This window comes from Mytilus trossulus, chromosome 7, assembly GCF_036588685.1.
Source record: "Mytilus trossulus isolate FHL-02 chromosome 7, PNRI_Mtr1.1.1.hap1, whole genome shotgun sequence".
Lineage (NCBI taxonomy): Eukaryota > Metazoa > Mollusca > Bivalvia > Mytilida > Mytilidae > Mytilus > Mytilus trossulus.
In genome coordinates, this window is record NC_086379.1 from 25764855 (window position 1) to 25790591 (window position 25737).

At 32.1% G+C, this 25737-nt stretch overlaps 2 protein-coding genes across 2 annotated transcripts; one reads left to right on the forward strand and one right to left on the reverse strand.

The window, feature by feature from the left end:
• Positions 1–1294: 1294 nt before the first annotated feature.
• On the reverse strand, positions 1295–18722 carry LOC134724835 (uncharacterized). Its single transcript, XM_063588122.1, has 10 exons — positions 18601–18722; positions 16262–16375; positions 15521–15679; positions 12306–12362; positions 11144–11437; positions 7505–7621; positions 6127–6213; positions 4106–4205; positions 2581–2973; positions 1295–2157 (listed from the first exon to the last, which is right to left on the reverse strand). Exons 1-10 carry the CDS (start codon positions 18662–18664, stop codon positions 1716–1718), a joined length of 1827 nt encoding a protein of 608 aa, XP_063444192.1. The 5' UTR covers positions 18665–18722; the 3' UTR covers positions 1295–1715.
• Positions 18723–20653: 1931 nt separating this feature from the next.
• On the forward strand, positions 20654–25135 carry LOC134726298 (uncharacterized). Its single transcript, XM_063590697.1, has 3 exons — positions 20654–20759; positions 23836–24054; positions 24915–25135. Exons 1-3 carry the CDS (start codon positions 20666–20668, stop codon positions 25133–25135), a joined length of 534 nt encoding a protein of 177 aa, XP_063446767.1. The 5' UTR covers positions 20654–20665.
• The last annotated feature ends 602 nt before the right edge of the window (positions 25136–25737 follow it).

Genomic DNA, 25737 nt, shown 5'->3' on the forward strand with positions numbered 1-25737 from the left:
AGTTAACCCCGTGTAAGATTTGCTTAAAATGCTTTGGTTTCAGAGTTATAAGCCAAAATCTACAGTTTACCCCTATGTTCTATTTCTAGCTATGACGCCATCTTGGTTGGTTGGTTGGGTCACCGCACATATTTTTTAAACAAGATATTCTAATAATAATTGTGGCTAAGGTTGGTTAAATTTGGTCCAGTAGTTTCAGAGGAGAAGATTTTTGTAAAAGATTACAAAAATTTACGAAAATTGGTAAAAAAAGACTATAAATGGCAATAACTCCTTAATGGGTCAACTGACCATTTTGATCATGTTGACTTAGTTGTAGATCTTACTTGTTGAACTTTAACATTATTGTTGTTTACAGTTTATCTATATCTATAATAATATTCAAGATAATAACCGAAAACGGAAAAAAATCCTTTTCAATTCAGGGGCAGCAACCCTACAACAGATTGTCCAATTCATCTGAAATTTCAGGGCAGATAGATCTTGACTTGATAATCAAGATTACCCCATATCAGATTTGCTTTTAATGCTTTGGTTTCAGAGTTATAAGCCAAAATATACATTTTACCCCTCTGTTCTATTTTTAGCCATGGCGGCAATCTTGGTTGGTTTGACGGGTCATCGGACACATTTTTTTAACTAGATACCCCAATGATAATTGTGGCGAAGTTTTGTTAAATTTTGTCCAGTAGTCTCAGAGGAGAAGATTTTTGTAAAGTTAACGACGACGGACGACGACAGACGACGACGGACGACGGATGCCAAGTGATGAGAAAAGCTCACTTGGCCCTTTTGGGCCAGGTGAGCTTAAAAAAGCTAGGGGTGATCTCAGGTGTTCCGGAAGGGTACGCAGATGCTGCTCCACAGGTGGCACCCGTCGTGTTGCTTATCTGATATAAATCCGATAAATATTCTTATTCGGTAGATCACTTTCATGAAAGGGAAGGGGATTGTAGTTACGACGTAAGTAACATATCCGATATAATTTGTGAAACGGTTTTTCCATAACGGTCAACCAACTCGTGATGGCGTCCGTAAATTTTTGTAAAGTGTATGATCATCACAGCGTTCAAAATAGTACCATCTTAATTTCTAAAATGATTCCAAATATTGTGACATCGTTGCTATAAACCATACATTGTAAAAGATCACACATGGTTGTGGTAAATATTGGTAAATCAATAGAACGTTTTTAAATAATGTGGAAAGGAATCCGAAACTAACGAACAAGGTTTTAAAAATCCTTTTATTAAAAATTATAATGTTAACAATATTCCAAATAGTGGTTTTTTTTTAGATCCGTTTCAAGTTTTGAGTAAATTCTGTATCATTTTAGCTTTAGCCCTTTTTGGTTGTATATTCATGGCGTGAATATAAAAGTTGAATCAGGTATAAACTTTATAACAGATTGTCATAAAAACAAATTAGGATAATTGGCAATAAAGTTTAAGTAATCTTACTTACAAGTCAAAGTAAATAAAAGGAATGTTTTCTTTCAAAATTTTTGCCTGACAATAATAACAATTATGATGATGTGGCCTAAACAAAATTGCTTCTTCTTAAAAAAATCTATGTTAAATAGTCCTTGCATTGGTTGTCATAATAGCAAACAATGTCAAAGAATCTTAGACTTTACATAGACTAAATGATAACGTAAACAATGTTGTTGTATGATACATATGAACAGCAATATATATTCCGCCTTTTATTGTGGCCTAAAAGATTATATCGTCTACCTCTGATGTCACATTGTAAGTTGCATTATCAAACCCTAATTTGGTTTCATGGTTGGTCAGATCACTATGGTAAATAGCTATATCACTTGCTTCTTTCATTTGCTTCTGGAGATCTACCTTAATTACTGTCGAGGATTCGATTGGATCTTCATCAATTTCATTGTACACTGTCTCGGCATCTTGTGCAACACTGGTTATATTAACCTCTGGTATGACCATGTCTTTATCATATTTCGTCACGGATGGATCGAGAACAAAGTACTCGCCCTGTGCCTCGTCAGGTTTTACAAAATTGTTCTCAGAAAGAATTGTGTTTCCTTCCTGGTTTGCACTTGAGTGACTAATTTCAAAATTTGACATCTCATATTCTTGGTCAACAGACTGTTGTCTTGTTAGTTGTTCCGTGTTCTTTTCCGTTGATCTGTTAAATAAAATGTAATAATTTGTAACATTTTAACAGGTTTCTTAATTTCTTATTTTGCTTATATTTAGAATTGATCTCCGGGCCTTAATGATCATTTCTTATTTGCTGGAAAAACAACAAAAAATTATTTCCATCATGAACAAAAAAAAATTTGTTCCGATAAATCAATTATCATAATTCTGTCATATTAGTATTGATAAATATTTGCTGCTCAACGCAAAATGAATATGCTATTAAATCATGTGTTTTGATAGCAATAAAACAAACATGTCAAATGACTCCAGTGACCAAGATGTTTGCCACTATCGGTTAACGTATGACCTTCGTCATTAGAAAACTACAACAGGGTTACAAGCTGTAAAGGACCCCGACAAAGCAAAACTTAAAAAAATCCAAACGCGAGTATATAATTTGACATACCCTATCTGTGTTTGATTTATGGTCAAATCACTAGGGTGAGAACCATGATCCCTAACTTCTACTTTCTTCTGGTGAACACCATCCATATCTGACGATGATTTTATGTTATCTTCATCAATTTCGTAGTAAACATTATCGTCACCATCCGCACCACTACATCTTTTAATTTCTGGTAATTTCCGGTTGCTCAAGTCTTTGTCGTATTTCGTAAAGGAGGGATCGAGAACAAAGTACTCGCTTTGTGCCTCGTCAGTGTTTAAAGGTTTGTTCGTAAATGGAATATTGTATTGTTCCTTGTTGGAACAGGATGGACCACTTTCAAGATGTGCCATCTCAAATCTTTGGTCGACAGCCTGTAGTCTTGTCTGTTGTTTTCTTTTGTTTTTCTTTGCTCTGTTGAATATATATATATATATGATTGTATAATTTTTAACAATAAAATGTGTACCACTATCATTCTCATTCTTTTGTTCTATGTATTACATGTTAATTTCAACAATAAATAACATTCGAAGTTAACTGTTACATAAACTAGTAGACATTTTTGTTTATGGAACTGATGAAGCACACCTCAAAGTGCGGATTTCTCACTGTATTGGAGACCATTGATGGTTTTCGGCTGTTTTTTGTTCTTTGGTCAGGTTATTTTCTCCTGTTGACGCATTCCCCATTTCCATTCTAAATATTTCTTTCGGTTTACTGGAACGATTATTTATCAGTTAATAAGTATCTCATTAGACTGGACAACGTGGCTCCACTCTTGTCACACGTCAGAAGCTAAATCTAACCATACATTCATAATTTTGACCGGAAATAAAATTTAGAATTGAAATAGGGAATGTGTCAAAGAGACAACAACTCGACCATAGAACATACAACAGCAGGAGGTCACCAATAGGTCTTCAATGCAGCGAGAAACTCCCGCATCCGGAGGCGTCGTTCAACCTTCATACGGAAAGTAAGTGTGTTGGTATGAAAAAAACTTGATTTGACTCACATTTATTTTTTACAACTATAGATTTTCATTAAATTGAAATTGTAAAATATGATTGTATTCACAAATAGTAAGGCCTTCTGAAGTCAATTTGCTCCCCGTATTCGACAAAAAGCTTCATATTGTGACTTACAACTGATATTTTATAGTTTCGAATATCAACCAATTATGAAAGTTTCAAACTTAATTGTGCAGTTTTCTCCAACAGCGAATGTTTTATAGCACAACCGAATGTGCTTCTCTCCGTCACGAATTGTTCTAATATTCAGAAGAAACGGGCTTCCTTATGGAACGTCTCTCGAAAATAAAAGCGTATCTGCGAACAACCACCCCTCCCCCTCCTCCTCCCTTTTTAGTGGAGTTCATGTTGCTCATTCTACAGATTTCTATGTTTGTTTTGTAGATGCTGTTTGTTTATTCGCCGTTTTATCTTTTTTTATATTCCTTTGACATCATTCACCTCTCTTTTCAAACAAGAATTTTTCACTGGTATATATTTACATGTGATGTTACAAACGAAAATAAATGTACCTTCGTCTGCATACGTATATAGCCAGTATGATTAGAAATAATACGAGTGTGCATGTAACTCCAACTGAAATACCAACTATTGCTCCCATTTGAAAAGCTTCTGTAAAAGGTAAAAACCATTCATAAATTACATTAATGCTTGCAGGTGTATATGCATGTCTGTAAATCAAATTTTGAATCAACGAAATTAACATTACAAGAATGAGCATGATATGGTTTTAACTTACTAATTTAACCGCAAAAAAGAGGGACGAAAGATACAAAAGGGACAGTCAAACTCATTAATCTAACACAAACTGACAACGCCATGGCTTAAAATGAAAAAGACAAACAGAAAAAAGATAGTACACATGACTCAACATAGAAACCTAAAGAATAAACAACACGAACCCCACCAAAAACTAGGAGTGATCTCAGGTGCTCCGGAAGGGTAAGTAGATCCTGTTCCACATGTGGCATCCGTTGTGGTGCTTATATGATTACAAATCCGGTAAATAGTATAATTCGATAAGTAACATTCATGAAACCGAAGGGGATTGTAGTTACGACGTAAGGTTAACCAACTCGTGATGGCGTCCGTAAAATTTACGAAGGGATGATTTCAACTTCACCAATTGGAACTCTTGGTTGAATAGCTTCCTTGTGAGAAGTAACCCTCTATCAAGAAAATCATGATAGGAAATGAAAGCACGAGAATATCGTATCCATTGGGAGATATATACCCCGTATGCAGGTGCTGCTGGAATGTTGCTATTTAGAAATCGAAAGTTCACAATTGGAAAGCTGAAATCATCTCTTTTGTCGTAAAGTTTTGTTTTCAACCAACCCTCATTGTCAATTTCTAGATGTAAGTCAAGATATGAAGCCGACTTAACTGTATCTGTAGTATCCTTTATCTCCAGTTCGATGGGATAGATGCGTTCCACATAGTCACCAAATTTTGAATTGGAAAAGTGATCTGAGCTAACAGATGTCTTCAAAATGGGTGAAAATTCAGTACACGTCCAAATGAAGACCAAAAACCTTAGAAAGCATTATAATATATTGCATAAAATCCTGACATTTGAATAATTATATTTACTTTTCGTTGACGTTAAACCATTGACGTTGGACCTTGCGATGTACCAATCGTCCACAATGGTCCAAGCGAAAATATTTTAATATAACTATGATTTAAAACATATTGATAAATTGTCAACTAAATATTTAATTAGCTTCAAATAATTTTATGCGTTTTGAAATTTCACATGTTTGTCTCTGGTAAATCTGAATATAGGTCAATCTATGTAGGCGATCAGACACAGGGAAACTACACGTTTGTTTTTCTTTTTGTTTTTATATTTTATATTCAATTTTAAATTTTGCTTGTTTTTGCCACCCGACATTTTTTTTGTGTCTTTGTAGATAAATGAAGGAGATTGACAGTGCACTGGCTTTCTCTTCCCATTTGTGTTTTGTTTCTTCATTTAAGTTTTTTTAACCTCCTATATGCTTTTTTATCACGACATTACGGGAAATACTAAAGCAGCAAAGATCATGAGAAAAGAGACGTATCATGTTTTTACCAAACAAAAAAGTTGTGAAGAATAGTGATGATTTTGTGACGAATCGACAAATGAAGCTAAAAGATCTCACAGACAAACTTAAGATTTGATGACCGAAATTCTCGATATAAATATTTTAAACAAAGATTGCTGATTTGTTTGGTCTTTTTTGGTACAGTTTATTATTTACAAAAGGCATAAACTAGAATATCCCTAGTATATTAACTGAATACATACATATTTATTTTATTTTATTTAATGACGAAATCCACTGACAATTAAGTACCGAATGGTCAAAAGTCAGTCAAAACAAAAGTCATGCAATAAAGACTTGCAAGTTCTTGAAAACCGTAATAATTACCTTGTGAAGTCTTTATTTGAAAGGTGTATTGTGGTGTTCAGTGCGTGTATTTTTGGATTTAACTTTCAAATGATATATATTTCTTTATTTATATACACATAATATGTATATATTACTTTTTTTTCTGCGGTCTTTTTTGTCCAATCTGTTTTCGTCTACAGCAGTTTGATCCGAATCTGTGGTAATATTAAAATTTCTGGAATCTACAAGAACAAATAGAGATTCACTGCATTTTCGAACACCATAAATTGCTGCAAAATGTTAACTGTTTGCAAAGTTTTTCGTAAGGAAGAAAAAGCAATTAAAACCATTTTCTTCATTAATGAAAGACAAATTCTTTAAACGAATATAACTTTTTACTAACTCTAATTTAAAATTTTACCGGTGATGAACTTCGTTGTGTAAATTTGATCAAAACCGAAGTCTCCTTGTACGAAGTAAACATCTACGGCGGTAAATATAGATGGAAAATTTCTGACACTTGCATATGTCTAAACGTCATGACCACGCCAAAAAAATGGTTTTAATATGTTTACTCTCACGAGTAAATGAAAGTTGTCTAAAACAGTCATGTTAATGGCATCATCTAAATATAAGTCTGAATTATAAACTATTTAGTCATTATCAATTTTTAAGTTTATTTTCAGATTGATCCACTGAGGTAATATCAGTATCGTTCTGTACCTTTTCAGTCTAATGAAGTATGCCGTTGATTTGTACAGGTAAATAACATTTTCTAATTACCAATCTGAACATATTCTGTAAAAATGTTAATTAAAATTGAAAATGGAAATGGGGAATGTGTCAAAGAGACACTAACCCGACCATAGAAAAAACAACAGCAGAATGTCACCAACAGGTCTTCAATGTAGTGAAAAATTCCTGCACCCGGAGGCGTCCTTCAGCTGGCCCATAAAGAAATATTTACTAGTTCAGTGATAATGAACGCTATAATTGATTGATTGTTTAAACATTACTGAATGAACCTCAGTGGATAAGTCTGAACATTGAGTTAAAGACTGAAAATGGCTTGTTAATTTATTTTTCCCATCTTTCAAGAGCTGTTTAGATCAACATGACCGTTTCGGATTGGAAAAAAATACAATTGTTGTTATTTTCAAACAGAGCAGCAATTATCCTTCAGTTATGTGCGATACAATTTGGAGCATGAATTGCAACTGGGAAAAGTTGATGCTATAATTGAAAATCGAAATTAGGGAAATCCAAATCTGAGGATTATTGAAATATAAGGGGGGTTTAATCCTGGAAAGGAAATCTTCAAGTTCGAAGAATTCACCAAAAGTGATCATTTAGATGTCCATAAAGAACAATGACGTAGGCATTCAAGAATAAATTAAAGAAAAAAGAAAAATCCTCATCTCTAAACCCGATGTTGTATAATACGTAGGTTTATTATGGTGATGGATTTCTATCCAATTGATATTTTGGAGAATACCTTTCTTTTATCACATGCACTTAATTTCTTTATGTTACGTTTTTTTCTGGTGACTTTTCCGTCCCGTCTGTCTTGTCTGTTATCTCTTTTGTCATTTTCTTTTCCATCGTATATAGTTTGCTCATTATTTGTACTATGAACGGCATTTTCTGTAACTGCAATGACAAATAAAATTCGCTTTATTTTCAAACACCCTTCAGAATGTTATTAGTGAATCGTTTACCTTTCTAATCGTTATTTGTTTGCAAAGCGTTTACCTTTCTCGTTTTTTATTTGTTTGCAATGGTTTACCTTTCTCATTTTTATTGGTTTGCAAAGCGTTTAATTTTCTCATTTTTATAGGTTTGCAAAGCGTTTACCTTTCTCAGTTTTTATTTGTTTGCAAATAGTTTACCTTTCTTTTTGTTATTGGTTTGCAAAGCGTTTACCTTTATCATTGTTATAAGTTTGCAAGGCGTTTTTCTTTCTCATTATCATTTGTTTTCAAATCGTTTTCTTTTCTCATTAAAGATTTACTTGCTAGGCGTTTATCTTTCTCATTTTTATTTGTTTGCAAAGCGTTTATCTTCTGATTTTTATTTGTTTGCAAAGCGTTTATCTTTCTCATTTTTATTTTTTTTGGAAAGTGTTAACATTTCTCATTTTCATTTGTTTTTGCAAAGCGTTAACCTTTCTCATTTTTATTTGTTTCCAAAGCGTTTACCTTTCTCATTTTTATATATTTGCAAATCGTTCACCTTTCTCAGTTTTATTTGTTTTCAAAGCGTTTACCTTTCTTATTGATATTTATTTGCAAAGCCATTTTCTTTCTCAATATTATTTGGTTGCAAAGCGTTTTCCTTTCTCCTTGTAATTTACTTGCTAAGCGTTTATCTTTCTCATTTTTATTTGTTTACAAAGCGTTTATCTTCTCATTTTTTTTTGTTTGCAAATCGTTTACCTTTATCATTTTTATTTGTTTGCAAAGTGTTTTCATTTGATTGCAAAGCGTTTACCTTTCTCATTTTTATTTGTTAACAAAGTGTTTACCTTTCTAATTGTTATTTGTTTGCAAAGCGTTTACCTTTCTCATTTTTATTTGTTTGCAAAGTGTTTACCTTTCTTATTGTTATTTGTTTGCAAAGCGTTTACCTTTTTCATTGTTATAAGTTTGCAAAGCGTTTTCCTTTCTCATTGTAAGTTACTTGCTAAGCGTTTATCTTACTCATTGTTATTTGTTAACAGAGCATTCACTTTTCCAATTGTTATTTGCCAAAAGTAATTTAAACGGATTGAATTGGAGAAATTTACCAAAACCTTAAACAAAAACACCCATTAAACTTCTATTACGAATAACACTTTTATCAAATTTTAAAATGTTACAGATTATTCCGCTGATGGACTATCAGTCCCCGAGGGTATTTTCAGCTCAGTAGTCAGTGCTTCGGTACTGACATGATTTAAACAAACTTTACTAAACTGTCCGTTTATAAATTTTGAAATTATTATTAAACTAAGGTTTCAACTTCCTCAAGCAAAGTTGGTTTTATATGAATTTGGCTATTAATTAGGTTTTTATGACATATAGCTCTTCAACGATTTTCGATACTTATACATATATAACCGGAAGAAAAGTGACAATGGGAACTTTTACTATAATTTGCAAAGTGCTTTTCAGGACCTCTTGTTTTGAATTGAATATGTATATGAACTCTTGTCTTGAATAGTTAAACGAAAACTCATATAAATATTTAAAACGAGAGTTCATATAACTATTCAAGACAAGAGTTCATATACATATTCAATTCAAAACGAGAGGTCCTGAAAAGCACTTTGCAAATTATAGTAAAAGTTCCCAAGTGGAGAATATAACCGGAAGAAAAGTGACAATGGGAACTTTTACTATAATTTGCAAAGTGCTTTTCAGGACCTCTCGTTTTGAATTGAATATGTATATGAACTCTTGTCTTGAAGAGTTATATGAACTCTCGTTTTAAATATTTATATGAGTTTTCGTTTTAAATTGATTTATTCTGAAATATAATGTTTCTTCTTTCAAATATCCAAAGAGATTATAGATTTACTATTTTACAACTTAATCCGATGGCTGTCAAGAGCGTGAGAGATAATACATGTATCTAACACTTGAACTACAAAAGCAATTATCGCTATTTTATAAAGTTAAGCCGGAGGACAATGATCAGCTTATTATTACATAAGATTGGACAATTATATTTATATTTTATGAGAACCTTTTATAATGTTTTAATACCCTTATCTTTGACTTAATTTATGTTTTGTAAACTGTTGCTTGGGCAGTCTTCCCCTAGCTTTCGAACTGTAAACTTGTGTTAATAAATTTGTATATATTTTATACGGTCTTGCGTTTAAAGCAGCCATAGTGTCGATTATAGACCTACAGACTTTAATGTAACCCGTGCCGAACTACACGGACTCATGCCGCAAGTTTACGGGGTTATACATATACAAATATGTATACTAGTTATAATACAAGACTAACAAAGGCTAGACACTCCTGAATCGGGACAGGCGCAAAAATGCGGCGGGGCTAAACAAAGTCTATGCATCGAAATCATGAAGAGTGAAAACTAGAATCGGACCAGAAATAAATTTACTAAAATTCCGCAATCCATAACTTCCTTGGTTAAATGTTGAATGGTAAAATTTATAAAACTTATGCAATAATATTTTTTTAAACGGAATTGTGTTACCAAAGTTTTAGTATGTATACACCTGGAAAAAAAGTATTGCAACACTTCCATTGAAAACAATGTTAAATGACATGATTTTAGAATGTGACCAATTTAGGTTTTACCAAATACTTTTGAATCCGTTTATGGTTCAAAATTGAACCTGTGTTATTAACTTACATTTCAGGCAAAAATAAGACTAGAGAGACGCAGCATTAGAATTGTCATTTTTTAATTTTTAATTGTAATTGTAGAATTAATATTTGATGAAAAATAAGTTAATACGATGAATTTCAATTTTAAAATATTAACGGATTAAAAGTGTTTTGTAAAACCCAAATTATACGCATTCTAAAATCATGTCATTGTTTTCAATGGAAGCGTTGCAATACATTTTTCCAGATGTATAGTTGGACATAATATGTCAATATGCAAATAGGATTAAACAATTCAGTATTTTCTAACATTTTGACGTTTCAAATTAGTTTCGGTTCTTTGTGAAAATGGTGTGTGAGTTTCTAAGTGCATATTTTTCTACGGATGAAATGCAATGGTGTAGCTAATGACATTTAACATTTGGGATTTTTAGTGTCTGTATGTGCTTTGCACAAAGACTTCATTCATTCATTATGATAAAAAAATATAATACAAGGAAATCATACTTAATATTCAACTGGAAAGAATTGAAATAAACTATAATAAAATTGTTAGCACCTGATTGACTTAAACCCAATAGAATATATTGTGATCGGATATGATAATATCATGAAAATTGCGCACCATCGAGGAATATTATAATTTCAATAAAAGTAACTTTATGCTCTTCATCCCAATAATGCTGTTAAAAAATGATAATACAAGTAGTAATAAGCAATACCATATTTACAAAAATTTTAGCGCTACAAATGTCCTTCGTCAGCATCAACACTGAAGAGCACCAATTTTCATTTCGAAATCAAAGGTTTTTTTAAATAAATTATTACATACCATGATTAACTTTTCTTGAACAGTGATATTTCACATATAGGTACTTTGTTACACCAAAACATGGATTTTCAAACATAGCTTTGTTCACGGGAATAATACATTGCTGTTGTTCATGACATTTATCATTTAAGACTTTAAGCGTATTTTTGTGGTTGTCACAATGAGTATTTTCTCTGCCCCATAATTGTTTACATCTTTCACGGTCTGATCGTCCACGACCAAAGTTTGCATCATCTAACACAATGACAAAGTTGTTCGGACAGGTTATATTCAGTGTTTCTTCTTGACAAAGATCTGAAATTTGTCATAAATTATTCATGATATTCGATTACAATAGAATAATCGATTTTATTGAAGGTCTTAATAAGGAGTACATCAGTTTCGAACTTTACGTTAAATATGAACATTTTTTTTTGTGTTCGCATATTCATTTTTACTCTTCATTTTTCATCATGGATAATGTTTTCGACTAAGGTATTATTGAAATAAGTGTAGGTACAATGACCATTTGACGGTGGTTAATTTTTGTTCCATTGGTCATAAAATGTTGATTATATTTCTAAAATATTGAGTCTGAAGTTTGAAATATACTAACAAAAATCTCCAGGTTATAGGAGGTTAGGGGAATGTTTAGGATCCCAATTACATGTTTAACTCGGGCATATTATGTATGTGTGTGCCTGTTCCAAGTCAAAAGCCTGTAATTCAGTGGTTGTCGCTTGTTGCTGTGTTGCTGATCTGTTTTTCATTTTTATTTACATTAGTTAGGCCGTTAATTTTCCTCGTTTGAATTGTGTTACATTTTTCATTTTGGGGCTTTTTATAGCTGACTATGTGATATGGGCTTTGCTCATTTTTAAAAGCCGTGCCGTAATCTATAGTTATTATTTCCAGTGTTATTTGGTCGCTTGTGAAGAGTTGTTTCATTCGAAATCATACCACAACTTCTTTTAGTATATAAAATTATGACATGTTTACAAATGTGGTTGTTTATTGTTTTTTTAGGCGTGGCCTTTTATAGCTTACAAAAACAAAACATTATTTCTCTAGGGTTTTTACCTTATTGCAGGGTGTACGAGGGGTTGTTTTGTTTTCTTGTTATCTGAATAGTGGCTAGTTTGTACGATTATGGCTGACATTAATTAGTAAATGGTATACATACATTTGTTTTTATTTTTATTTTTATCTGGCATAACGTTTGTAGATTTTGTAATGTGATCTACAAAATTGAAAAATAAATTGAAGAAAATATTTTAACAATAGTTCTACACATTGTACATTTAGTGTGATACAAAACTTTGGCTTTCAAAGACAACTAGATTCTCTATTTTAAAACGGAAGACTGTCAATATTTAGAGACTGTCTTGGTATATAGAAATATCGTAGTGCACGAGATATGACGAATAATTTGTTTCACTGACGAACTAAAGACAACGTGTACATGATGTGGGCAAACATTAAAACAGATTTATTCAGAAGAAATATAGTTACGATACTGTTCTCAGATCATTAAAAATTGCAATATTTTGAATAACTGTTGATTCAGTGATCATATGGTCTTTGAATTTGAAATAAACAGATTTATTATAAAACCAGCTGTTGACAGGATACGGGTTACTTTCTCCGCATATATTTATGATTGTAAGCTATTTAAGGCCTAACTGTAGGATTGTGCTTAATTTTCAATAAGATAAAGACATAATATTTCAGTTTAATCGAGGTATGGAGCTGTCATGTGAGTAACTGTAGTCCTTTGTTAATTTATGTGTAATTGTCGTTTTGCTGAGCTTCTTCTGCTACATTTTCTGACATTAAACTTTTTTTAATAAGATTTACTTTTCATATTGCTGTGGGTTTGTTTATTCTATATTGACTCGAGTCATTTAATAGGAGGAAGGTTGAAATCTCACAAAACAGGTTTAACCTAGTCCTATTTTGCGCATGTCCCAAGTTAGGAAAAATCTGGGTTTTTTTTCCATTTTTGTGCATTTATATGCTTTAGAGTTCAGTATGACGACCAATTTCAATTTTAATGACTTAACTATTACATTTTTTAAAGCCGGCCTCTGTGTACGGGATATTATCACTGTGTTGGAGATCCAATGATGGCCTTATGCTTTTTTCTTCTCTTTGGTGGGGTTGTGATCTTTTTGACACATTCCCCATTTGCATTCTCAACTTAAAAACTGTAATATTGTGTTGTATCTCAGTGAGATGAGTCGTAGGCATGATTGAATTGGTAAGAGATGTCAAAGTAGTGAATTTAAGAAAACAGAAATTTTTGCCACAAATGTTGAAAATTTTGACATAAGATGCAAATTCCTCGAGTGAAAGAAATAAACCATGAAGAAGATATATCATTTTTTTAGTATTACGTGTTCAGATTTAATTCAATTTCACTCAACATTTTAACGACAGCAACAATAATGTTTATTCTCTAGCATTAATGATTTCATAGATATAGGAAGATGTGGTAAGAGTGCCAATGAGTCGACTCTCCAATGAAGTCACAATTTGACTTTTCATTCAATATCCTAACCATTCCATACAGAGACAATTCCATTCACTTGGTATTCCATACATTTGCCATTCCATACACTCACCATACCATACATTACCCATTAAATACACGTACCATATCATACTCACCATTACGGGTATTTACCAGGCTAAACATTCACTATAACGTACATTCGCCATTCTATACACTCACCATCCCGTGTATTCACCATACCATACATCACCATTCCATGACTTTACATTTCCTATGTATACACTCACCGTTCGAGTCATTCATTAGGTCATACACTCACCAATCGATACACTAACGGTCTATACACCCAGCAGTTTATGTTATTACCACACATGCACTCATTATTCCATATACTAACCCTTCTATACACTTTATATACCTATATGGAGTTTTTTTCTAGCATTAATGATTTAATAGATATAGGAAGATGTGGTAAGAGTGCCAATGAGTCGACTCTCCAATGAAGTCACAATTTATAAAAGTTAAAACCATTATAGGTCAAAATACGGTCTAAACACGGAGCCTAGTCCACACCGAACAGTAAGCTTTAAAGGGCCTCAAAAATTACTAGTGTTAAACCTTTCAAATGGGAAAACCAACGGTCTATATAAAAAACGAGAAACGAGAAACATGCCTGTAATAGATAAAAATGAAAAATTACACTCGCTCAATTAAAAAGTTTAATCAGAAATTATAATTGATTGCCAGATCTTTTTCACTAGCAAACTTTGTATGGTTCAAAACAAGGTTCGCTTAAGCCAAATATGGTCATGAAGTTAACATTCTTACAATTAAATTATCAAATTGGCCATTTCAAAGTCAGCTTATTTGGATATCTTGTTAAAAGAAAACGATGACTTTTTTTTAAATTTTGCGGGTCTAAATGTTAAGGATTCCCTTTAACGCAGACTCGAATCAAAAATATTATGAGGCGATAAGTTACCCATGAAGATATAAGACACAGAAACTTGCTGGAGTGACCAAAGTAAGTTATGTTAAACACTGTAAAGAATTTTTGAAAATATGATCGAAACTAACGTTACAATACAAAAATGCATTATTGAGGTTTAATTTAATTCTGCGTATTTTTTTTAAAGCCGCATTTTGTATTATTCGTTTTATCACAGCTTTGTCTATGCAAAATTTGTAGAATTTTGGAATTATTGAAAATAAAACATCAAAATTTCAGGGCCAACTTTAAATCTTCGTTAACTTAGTTTTATGCTTTGTCTTTGTTAGTTTTGTCACTCTATGACAAAATATCCAGTATTATTTTAGTGGGTTAGTGTAGAAGGCTGTTCTTGTAGGTTGAATAGGGAAAAGTTTGTTAATATCGGTTAATATTTATTACTTAGGGTTATAGGTTTTTAATGGTGATTAAAATCTATCACAATATTGACTTCTATACTCCAATTTTTTACATTTTTTACCGAAAATGTTTGTGTCGTTTGTTTGCACATTGTTGTCAATATATAATGGAATAGTATGCACCTGTTTTACTAGTGAGATGTTTAGCTAGCTATAAAACCAGGTTTAATCCACCATGTTCTACACATGTAAATGTCTGTAACTTGTCAGCAATTTGACTGTTGTTTTCCATTGATTGACGTGTTAGCGCTTTGATGAGGGATTTCCCAATTAGAATTTTCCTTTGAAGTACGCTAATTTCGTTATTCAAATTGTTTCCATGATAGGTTGATTGTGTTATTGGTTTGTTGCCTGCGTTTCCCCCCCGCAATATTTCATTAAAAATTGAGTTAAACTAGACAATGTTTGCTATGATTACAATTATTATTGTCTTATTTAAGAAGTTACCATTATGAAGCTACGTTATTAATATTTACCCTTGCATTTCCTCAGAGCTTCCATACACAATGTTGTGTTGCACTGTCCTAGCTGATTTATTATTTTGAAACCTGAACAAAACGTCTTTTTATGAGACAAACAACCTTTAAGGATACTCTCTTTTTGCTCTGTTCCAGTTAAATTACACAAGCAATGACCTGTAAATAATATAATTCAATTTATTAATATACAACAGAACTCTAAGCACAATTCATACCATACACTGACAATTCTAAGCACTCCCCATTCTATCCACTTTTCATTCAATATCCTAACCATTCCATACAGAGACAATTCCATTCACTTGGTATTCCATACATTTGCCATTCCATACACTCACCATACCATACATTACGTTTTACCCATTAAATACACGTACCATATCATACTCACCATTACGGGCATTTACCAGGCTAAACATTCGCTATAACGTACATTCGCCATTCTATACACTCACCATCCCGTGTATTCACCATACAATGACTTTACCTTTCCTCTGTATACACTCACCGTTCGAGTCATTCATTAGATCATACACTCACCAATCGATACACTAACGGTCTATACACCCAGCAGTTTATGTTATTACCACCCATGCACTCATAATTCCATATACTAACCCTTCTATACACTATATCCATTCAATACACTCACCATATATGCACCATTCTATAAACTCACAATTCCATACAGTTCCCATTTCAAAAACCCACTCTTTCATATACTACATTACAACTTACCATCCATTTCTTTTTCTGCGGTACAATGTTCCGCTAAATCTTTTATTGTAGCATCGTTCTTGTTACAAAGACACTTCAACAATCTATCAAAACCTTTTCCATCATTGCTCATTACTACAATTGATTTTATAAATTATATTTGTGTGTTTTGAAATATTAATGCATTGATACTATATTCAATACTAAAACGTTCAAACTAATTATAAGTTGGTTAGTTCGTGGCTTTATTAAAGATATGAGCAAATCCGGCAGCCCTAATACGGATAAATCAGCATGTGCAATACTGGTGGCGTTATCTTGTCAATACAAATCCGGAGTTAATATTGGATTTCGGACAGGGACTTGTCACAATACGACAAATCTTAGCCGCGTTTGCCCCCGTATTGGCCAATGGGCTAATTCGGGACGTTCGCTTCCGCTTTCAATTTGCTTTGACCTGAACTTACTTGCCAGTTAACTTTGGACGTATTGTTATGCATAAAATACATTTGTATTCATATTTTTTAACTTAATATTATAAAATAGTTTAAATGATTTTCAGTGATTTGTAACGTTTTGAAACGGAAATATTTCTCAGCCTTTTCGAATACGACTTCCGATTATGTTTTACTGTTTCATTTCTGTTGATCTGATTTATACTTCTCAGCTACTTTATATTTGATATATTATATGAATTGTAAAAGCATAAGATAAAGTACTTGGACGAGAAATCAGAAATTACATATGACAATGTTGAAAATTCCATCGTGAATGCGAAAAGCCAAGTTCAGAAAGGAAGTTTCTGTATGTTCGTTAACTTCAACGTAAGTTCAATAGAAGAACTAAAATTAAATAAATATGAACTGGCTGTTTCTGTATTGGTCCTGTCATATATCTTCGATCAACAACCAGGAAACTACGGATAAACGTTTATTATGTGATTTCAAAGTTTTGTTAAGTGTTGTGTACCTAATATAATAGTTATCATTGAACATAATTCATAAACAAGGAACTATTTATTTATGAAACCAAATGATAATTTAATTTCCATTTAGCATGTGTCTGTAAGAGTAAATATATAACATACTTTTCGTAATTTTAAAATGGACGGAAATATAATATATTTTTGATGTTCACTCCACATCTTTGTGTATCATCAAGACTCAAAATTCAAAAGAGAAAAAAAGTAAATAGGACCCTCTTTCACTCAAATACAATCTATCGAATATTTAATTTACCTCTATCGCTGCCGCTCGTGATATTTTTTTGCATTAAAGGTCTGGATTAACCCGCGGTAAAATTGATATACATTCAAGTGATTGCTTTCCGGTTATAGAACACTGACGGTCGTACATCTTTTAGACGGGTACTTCGGCTTTGCACAATACGCTTGGGGATTTTTTTCAGACTGTACTCTATATCTTTATATCAAATGCATTTGATCTGTTGTCATTGATATTATGTCTTGGGTACCTATTATTTCTAGTTGTTAAAAGTTTTGTTTTCAGCACCTGCACATATTCTCAGATCAGTACTTTTGTCTTCATGAGTCTTTGTTGTTTTTTGTTACGCTTTGTGTCAACCTGATACCACATCTTCTTATATCTATGTCAACCACTTTTTAATTGATGTTTACAATTTGTTTTATGTTGTGCTGTTACACCACTATAGGGGAGTACAACACTACCCAAAATGGTTAACCCCGCTGCATTCTGTAAAAAAGGCTGTATATCAGTTGCTATTTTTTTTTAAAGATTTATGTCATATTTGTTTATTGTTTTGTTCATAAATCGGTCTATTTAAATTGTTTTATACTTTGCCATGTAAGGATTTATATCTCGCAATACGGTGTGAGTTTTACTTATTGTTGAAAGCGTTGAAGGGACATATACTTGCTCACATTTACGTTATCTTTGTTCCATTCAGTAATTTCTATTTTTTCTTTTTCTTGTTTTAATCTATCTTAATATTCATATAATATTAGGAAACCGCGGTGGCAGAGTGATCTAAGTCGTTGAACTTCTGAACCAGGCGCCTGTCAATACTGCAGATGTGCGTTCGAATCCCGCACGTGACAGGTGTGCTCGACTCCAATTTTCATTGACTAGATTTGGTGAGGGTTGGTGCTTATCTCAGGGAACTCCGGCTTCCTTCGACAATGAAACAGACCCCCACGAAATAGCACAATAGTGTTAAAACCGGCGTTAATACACCAAATAAACTATAATACTACATAATCAAGCTCTTCTTCTGAATATGCATTAAATTAGCTATAAAAGGTGAAGACAACCATCCATAATCATAATCATCAGCATTGATATTCATACTACAGGATAGATATGACTACTTGTATCACTTACCCTTATTAGCATGAGCTAGATTTTGGAACCAACAAAATAAGATAAACAGTTTTGTTTTAACCATTATCACTTGTAATCCATGAAATTTTATGGTATATATAAATGTATAAATGAAACGGAAATTCCATAACTTAGGATTAGAACTTTACCCGGAAAATATTATACTTTTTTTTTCACAGCAAAGTCCCTCTAACTTCCTCTTGATAACATCTACATTTATACATACGAGCTACACAAACAATATAATTGTATTGTTATGCTGATTCATTACGCTTTACATAATTATTATCGATGTTTTTACTTTTGTGTAATCAAATGTTTTTTATTATGAATTGTTACAGTTTAAAAGGCCTTTAAACTGAGTTTAATTCTTCTGATATTTATTATGCAAGGAAAATAATATATTTTCAATGAAGGTTTGAATAATTATTGCTTTGAATCTACTTAGATATCAACTGAAATTGGCATTACTTTCGTCCTTCGTCGACCAAATCTTGAGTTTTTTTAAATATTTGTTTCCAATGTACAACACGACATAGGCTAAATTTGACAGCCGGTCCAAAAGCACCTTATCAAACGTTTCTGTATTTTTTTGCCAGTAAATTGGTGCAAAAGCAAAATGACTATTGATTCAAATGCAATACAAGTCTGCAGTGCAAATTAAGATACATAATGTTATTCAGGCATCACCTGTACGTTGAACAAAGGTATACAGAAAAACACATTACGTTACATTACATTGCAATGAAATGCAACCCTATAAAGACGCAAATGAAATACTGCTAAAAAGTTGCGCAAATGCAATGCATAACAATTTACTTAGCTAGTCGTATTTCTCCACGCAAGCAATGTATAAAAAAAGCTTCATATTTTGTCAAGCAGCTGATATTTCACATTGTTACTATGATTAACATATGAGAATTGATCGATTGGATAGTTTATTTGCTTTCCTCTACTTAAATTATTTTTAATTTTTATTGTATGTATTTATCTCTAAATCTCTTTCATTTTTTTTTTCAGTGAAATCTATACAATTTATACTTGTACTTCCTGTAAACAATGTATGGAAATTCATATTTACTAATATGAGTTTTAAATAAAACAAGATATAAAAACAATGCGCGATTTATAGACATACATTGCTTTCTTTATTATTCGCATATTGAATTGTAATATAACCTCCGATATTCCTTGCTTCTTTTGAACTTTTTTTTCTTTTCTTTTTTGAATTTACATGGAGTTAAACTTCGAGTAAGACAAAAGGACGAAGGGGGAGGGGGTTCAGGACCTTGACTACTAATGAGGGTCTTGCACGGTCGGTCGTTTTTTGCTTTTGAAAAAATAATTTCTACTTTATGGTAGTTATTGAAAACAAACATTATATGAAAAAAACGTGAAATTAACAATAAAGTCATAAAAATAAAGAAATAAAATAAATAATGAACGAACTAGCATAAAAGATATAAAAAAAAAATAGGATCCATCGAAAGCCGAAGCTAGCTTTATCTTTCAGTCACAATCAATGTTGATCCGTAGTTGTCACCTTTTTTTACCAGGAAAGCCATAACACAAAATGTCTTATTGGTTCAGAAGATGTTGCAGACAAATATAAAAATCAAAAATAGATGACAGAAAAACAGACTGAAATTTGACCTATTTTTTTTAAGAATTGGCAGTAACAGAAACACGTATTCCTCGGTCATCACAACTTTGGTACTGTAAATAAACTTTTTGTTTGCTCATGGGCCATTATTTTTATTTTCACAATACAGAATGATTTACATAGCGAACACTATTTCACAATAAAACAAATTATACATGATCAATTGTCGATTACGAAGCTTGAAACAGATGGTTGCATATTTACAGTTGATTTATAAACATGATGCATGACACTATCAGAAATAGCCTTTGAAATATATTCTGTCTCGACAATTTTATGAATATTCTGTCAAAATTTAGATTTTTTTTAATTTTTGCAAAATCTATTAGAATTTTTATTAGCCATGATAAAAGAGAATGAGGATACCTTTTCATACTCTATTAAGGCATTTACACTTGCAAAATGTTGACGTTTTTAGTTTTTATGATAGTCGGAGGTATAGTTTTAAAAGCGGATGATGAGCCCTGCGACAATAAAAGATGCGACCCTGATATTTGTAAGTTAATTGCTATATTCAAATTTAAAAGGTAATTTGTTGAACTAAGTATATCTTTTTATATTACTGTTCCAATAAAAGATGATTATGTGAAGTCACTGCCATTATATTTGCCTGAAGCTGAATTTTCGATTTGCCTCTTTGCAAAATATTTTGTAAAACTTTTTATGTCGTATATTCGGTTTCAAATAGCTACATTCTTAAATATTGTAAATGTATATCAGTAGACATATAAATTCCTATTTGGATTTTTAGGCAAGGCTTAAATACTTACAAATAAATGATAATATATGTGACTTGATATGAGAAAGTATTTTTATTTTAGAATGCTCGCCTACTATCACATTAAACAAGTACATGCATATTCAAATTTCTAAGACAATAGAATAAAGTATTTAAATTCTTGATTGCCACTGGTTCAACCCTCACATTAAACAAGACTTTCAAACTTTCAAACTTTATTAATCAAACTCAGACGCAGTAACTGCGCTACAGGAGCATCATATATGTATAGTATATTATAATTACAGATGACAGAATGAGTATAGAAATTATCTTACATGTATATATTAAACTATATGATTTCAAGTTATTTGAACTTATACAAATGTATTACATATACAAAGTAAATATAGGTAGTAGCATTACCGTATATATATTATAATTATTAACACATATTTCAAAGGTAATACACAAGTTCATGCTTCAACTTTGTTTTGAGTGTACTCGATTCGGTTACAGTACGTCACGCCACCACGTGCAAATAGAGTGTTGTATTATGGAATGTAAATAAATATGTCATCCGAACACTAGATCATGAGAGTACTAGATCGTGAAGTAATGTGACTTTTCAGTTTGATAAAATTGAGAATGGAAATGGGGAATGTGTCAAAGAGACAACAACCCGACCAAAATAAAAAAACACAACAGCAGAAGGTCACCAACAGGTCTTCAATGTAGCGAGAAATTCCCGCACCCGGAGGCGTCCTTCAGCTGGCCCCTAAACAAATATATACTAGTTCAGTGATAATGAACGCCATACTAATTTCCAAATTGTACACAAGAAACTAAAATTTAAATAATACAAGACTAACAAAGGCCAGAGGCTCCTGACTTGGGACAGGCGCAAAAATGCGGCGGGGTTAAACATGTTTGTGAGATCTCAACCCTCCCCCTATACCTCTAACCAGTGTAGAAAAGTAAAAGCATAACAATACGCACATTAAAATTCAGTTCAAGAGAAGTCCGAGTCTGATGTCAGAAGATGTAACCAAAGAAAATAAACAAAATGACAATAATACATAAATAACAACAGACTACTAGCAGTTAACTGACATGCCAGCTCCAGACTTCAATTAAACTGACTGAAAGATTATGATTTCATCATATGAACATCAGGCACAATCCTTCCCGTAAGGGGTTTAGTATCATACCATCATAACATATATGAGAAGAACATAACCCGTGTCATGCCAACAACTGTTTTTAGAATAAATGTGTTTAGTTCCGACGCAAAGACCTTATCAGTGACTTAATATTAACGCCAAAATATGCAATCTTTAATGACTTGACAACAGTATCGTAATTATATCCCTTCTTAATAAGTCTATTCAAAGGGTTTGTAAGTTTATGAGGTGAATACTGACACCTTTGTGCTTTATAAAGAATATTTCCATAAAAAAATGGATGTGAAATACCTGAACGTATAAAAAGTCTGCATGTTGAGCTATATTTACGAATGATGTCTGTATACCGATGATAAAATTTAGTAAATGTTTTGACTAGTTTGTGATATCGAAAACCCTGGTGTAATAATTTTTCAGTAATACATAAATTTCTCTCGTTAAAATCTAAAACATTGTTACATACACGAGCGAATCGTACAAGTTGAGATATATAAACACCGTAAGATGGTGACAAGGGAACGTCACCATCTAAAAACGGATAATTAACGATAGGAAATGAAAAATCATCCCTTTTATCATAAATTTTAGCAGCTTTCCGTTAGTGATATAGATATCAAGATCGAGGAAAGGGCAGTGGTCATTGTTAGTATTAGCTTTATTTAAAGTGAGTTCACCAGGATAAATTTCATTCATATATACATACTGAAGTCGTCATTATTGAGAGCCAAAATATCATACAAATATCTAAAAGTATTATTGAGTCTATAAGAGTTTTACAATCTTTTGAAGATGCATATTTAAATTTCAACTTCTGGATGGCAATTTGTTTTGTTAGATTGCTGTCATGTTGACGTTTTTCCTTCAGCTAATATCTAATATAATAGTTGTCCTACTTTTACAGGGAAATATAAAGTTGTTTAAATCAAATCAAATCAAATCAAATCAAATATGTTTATTTCCTAATCAAAGGGCCCTTGTAGGCATATGAATTACAAACAAAATGGATAATAGACAAAACATAAATTAAAATACATATTTAGAAACAATATGAAATTTAAACATTATAATATGATTTATGTAAAAACAAAACAATAGTACATATATATACGACATTGTCAGTTCAGCAAAAGAAAGATAACTCTTCCCCAAATATTATCATTAAAACCTGTATTAATTCACTTGACAGTATTATTTCTCACTTCTAAGTTTGAAGTTAAAAATTTGCATAATTTTTTAATAAAATTATCATTATCATTTGTCATAATCCATATAAATAGGTTTTGCGAATTAAGTATTCTTATATTTGGATATTCCATAAATAAATCATCAAGTAAAATGGTTCTTGAAGTTACATATAGAGGACATTGCAATAAAAAATGGTGTTCATCCTCAGTCACATTCAAATTACAATATTGACAAAGTCTTTCACATCGTGGAATACTCTCTAATTTACCTGACATATTTACCCTGCGTTCATGACGACCAGTTTCAACTCTTAATTTGTGATTACTTAACCTGTTTATATTTCTGCATCTGTTATCAAAATAAAGGTTGGAAACACATGCTGGTCTTTTTTGGCCATCTATGTTCCTTAACACATGGGCCTTAAATGATAAAGTTCACGCTTACATGTTTATAATGGTGAACACATATATTTGTTTACTTTTTAGTGCTAAAGGAGTGCCGAAATGATCCAACCCTCTTACTGCCACACCCTGGTGAATGTCAGGTTTACTACGACTGTTCTGTGCTGTATGAGAATGTTCCAAGATATTTTGAGCAGCATTTAGAGGAATGCCGTTACCCCCTCCTGTTCTCAACGAAAACTCTGAAGTGTGAACAGCCTGAAGATGTCGAGTGTGGAGAACGCAAGGAATACAAAGACAGATGTAAAACTTTTTGTCAATTATCGCAAATTTAAAGAAAAAAGTTCGCAAAAAAAACATTGTGATTCTAATTTACATTGAGTAAATGAAATATGTTTAAACTAAAGATAATCGCAGATCACAACTCTATTTATGAACTTTTTTTTATTCCAACTTAAGAATCTTGAATTTTCATCAATTTATATAAAAAAAATAATGTATAATCAATATCATACAGATTAGTGACCCCTCTATTTCTTGTACATCTAATCATTACGTCTTTTACGGTGGCCGTTCCTTTAAAGAAAAAAGTTCGATTACGAGTTTAAGAGTGCTAATCATATCTGAAACAATCACCAAACAAATGTTTCAAACATCATTAAGATCGACAATGGTTCATTTACCCCAACTATCAAATTCATATACAGTCAAACCTGCTTAAGAGACCACCTTCTTTGAGCAAAAACCTGTGTTAAAGGATCACAAATTTAAGATCCCACTGTAGTACATTTCATATAAGTTAAACCTGTATTGATTTAACTCATCATAGATACCAGGATTGAAATTTCATATTTACGCTAGACGCGCGTTTCGTCTGCTGCTCACAAGACTCATCAGTGAAGCTCGAATAAAACAAATGTTAAAAAGGCCAAATAAAGTACGACGTTGAAGAGCATTGAGGACCAAATTTCCTAAAAGTTTGGCCAAATACAGCTAAGGTAGTATATTCCTGATGTAGAAAAGCCACCTGTCTTTCGATACCACTGTTTTGCTCTCCCTTAAGTGATCTCCTAAAAAAAGGGTTGACTGTAGTTATGAATTGTGTTCATATATTATGATTTTAAATTATAGTTCATCCCTTTAGTTTCTCACTTTAATTCCAGGTGATTACCGAAGAGAACAGTGTGGAACTTCACATTGTTACTGTCAACTTAGATATCCTAGCTGCATCGGAAAGACTGATGGTTTGAATAGCTTTCCCTATAGACCAAATACACCATACTATATCAATTGTGAAAACCAACGTCTTAAGGGTGTTGGTTTATGTGGGAAGGATTCAGTTACGGGAAAGCAAATGTTCTTTACAAAAAATGGATGCTTTTGAAAAAAAAAGTTGATATGTTTGTCATTTTCCGCTGTATGTAGTTAATATTCCTTCACTGATGACACATTAAATGGTACATCGGAAAACATAAACATATTCATAAAGATACAAATAGATAACAATGCGAATAACCAATACTATATTTTACCTCAAATTACGAGAAAGCCGTGACAAATTGCATGTTATTTACCACCTACTTCGTACTTCCGTTTTACTCTTCTACGTAATACAATGATTTGATATTTCTTCTGTAACAATTTCTTTATGCTAATAAAAGTACCTTTGAGTAATTGTCAGTTTTTATTTAACTTTGAGTTTTAATTGCATTCTTATTGTCAGAGCATAGGAATTTTGAATTATTATTCATCTTATGAAACTAATAAAATGTGGTTGTATAATGCCAGATAATGGCGAATGAGACAACTCACAGCAGCAAGAGACCAAATTACTCAATTATCTATTTAGAAAGATATGATATTTGGTTTGGAACTTTATCATGCGGAGTTGTTCCGTGTTTCAATTTTTAGATCTGCCGGAGAGTCACTCACTTAATTTTTTTGCAAACGAAACTTTGATTTTGTATTAGCCACACAGTGTATTGA

Bases quoted from the DNA above. Each gene is read 5' to 3' on its own strand.
- LOC134724835 (XM_063588122.1), bottom strand. From the start codon at position 18,664: ATGGTTAAAACAAAACTGTTTATCTTATTTTGTTGGTTCCAAAATCTA. The intron at 16,376-18,600 runs GTAAGTGATACA...AATCAATTGTAG, and splicing joins TCTAGCTCATGCTAATAAGG to TAATGAGCAATGATGGAAAA. The intron at 15,680-16,261 runs GTAAGTTGTAAT...TATTATTTACAG, and splicing joins CGCAGAAAAAGAAATGGATG to GTCATTGCTTGTGTAATTTA.
- LOC134726298 (XM_063590697.1), top strand. From the start codon at position 20,666: ATGTTGACGTTTTTAGTTTTTATGATAGTCGGAGGTATAGTTTTAAAA. The intron at 20,760-23,835 runs GTAAGTTAATTG...TTTACTTTTTAG, and splicing joins AAGATGCGACCCTGATATTT to TGCTAAAGGAGTGCCGAAAT. The intron at 24,055-24,914 runs GTAAAACTTTTT...CTTTAATTCCAG, and splicing joins CAAGGAATACAAAGACAGAT to GTGATTACCGAAGAGAACAG.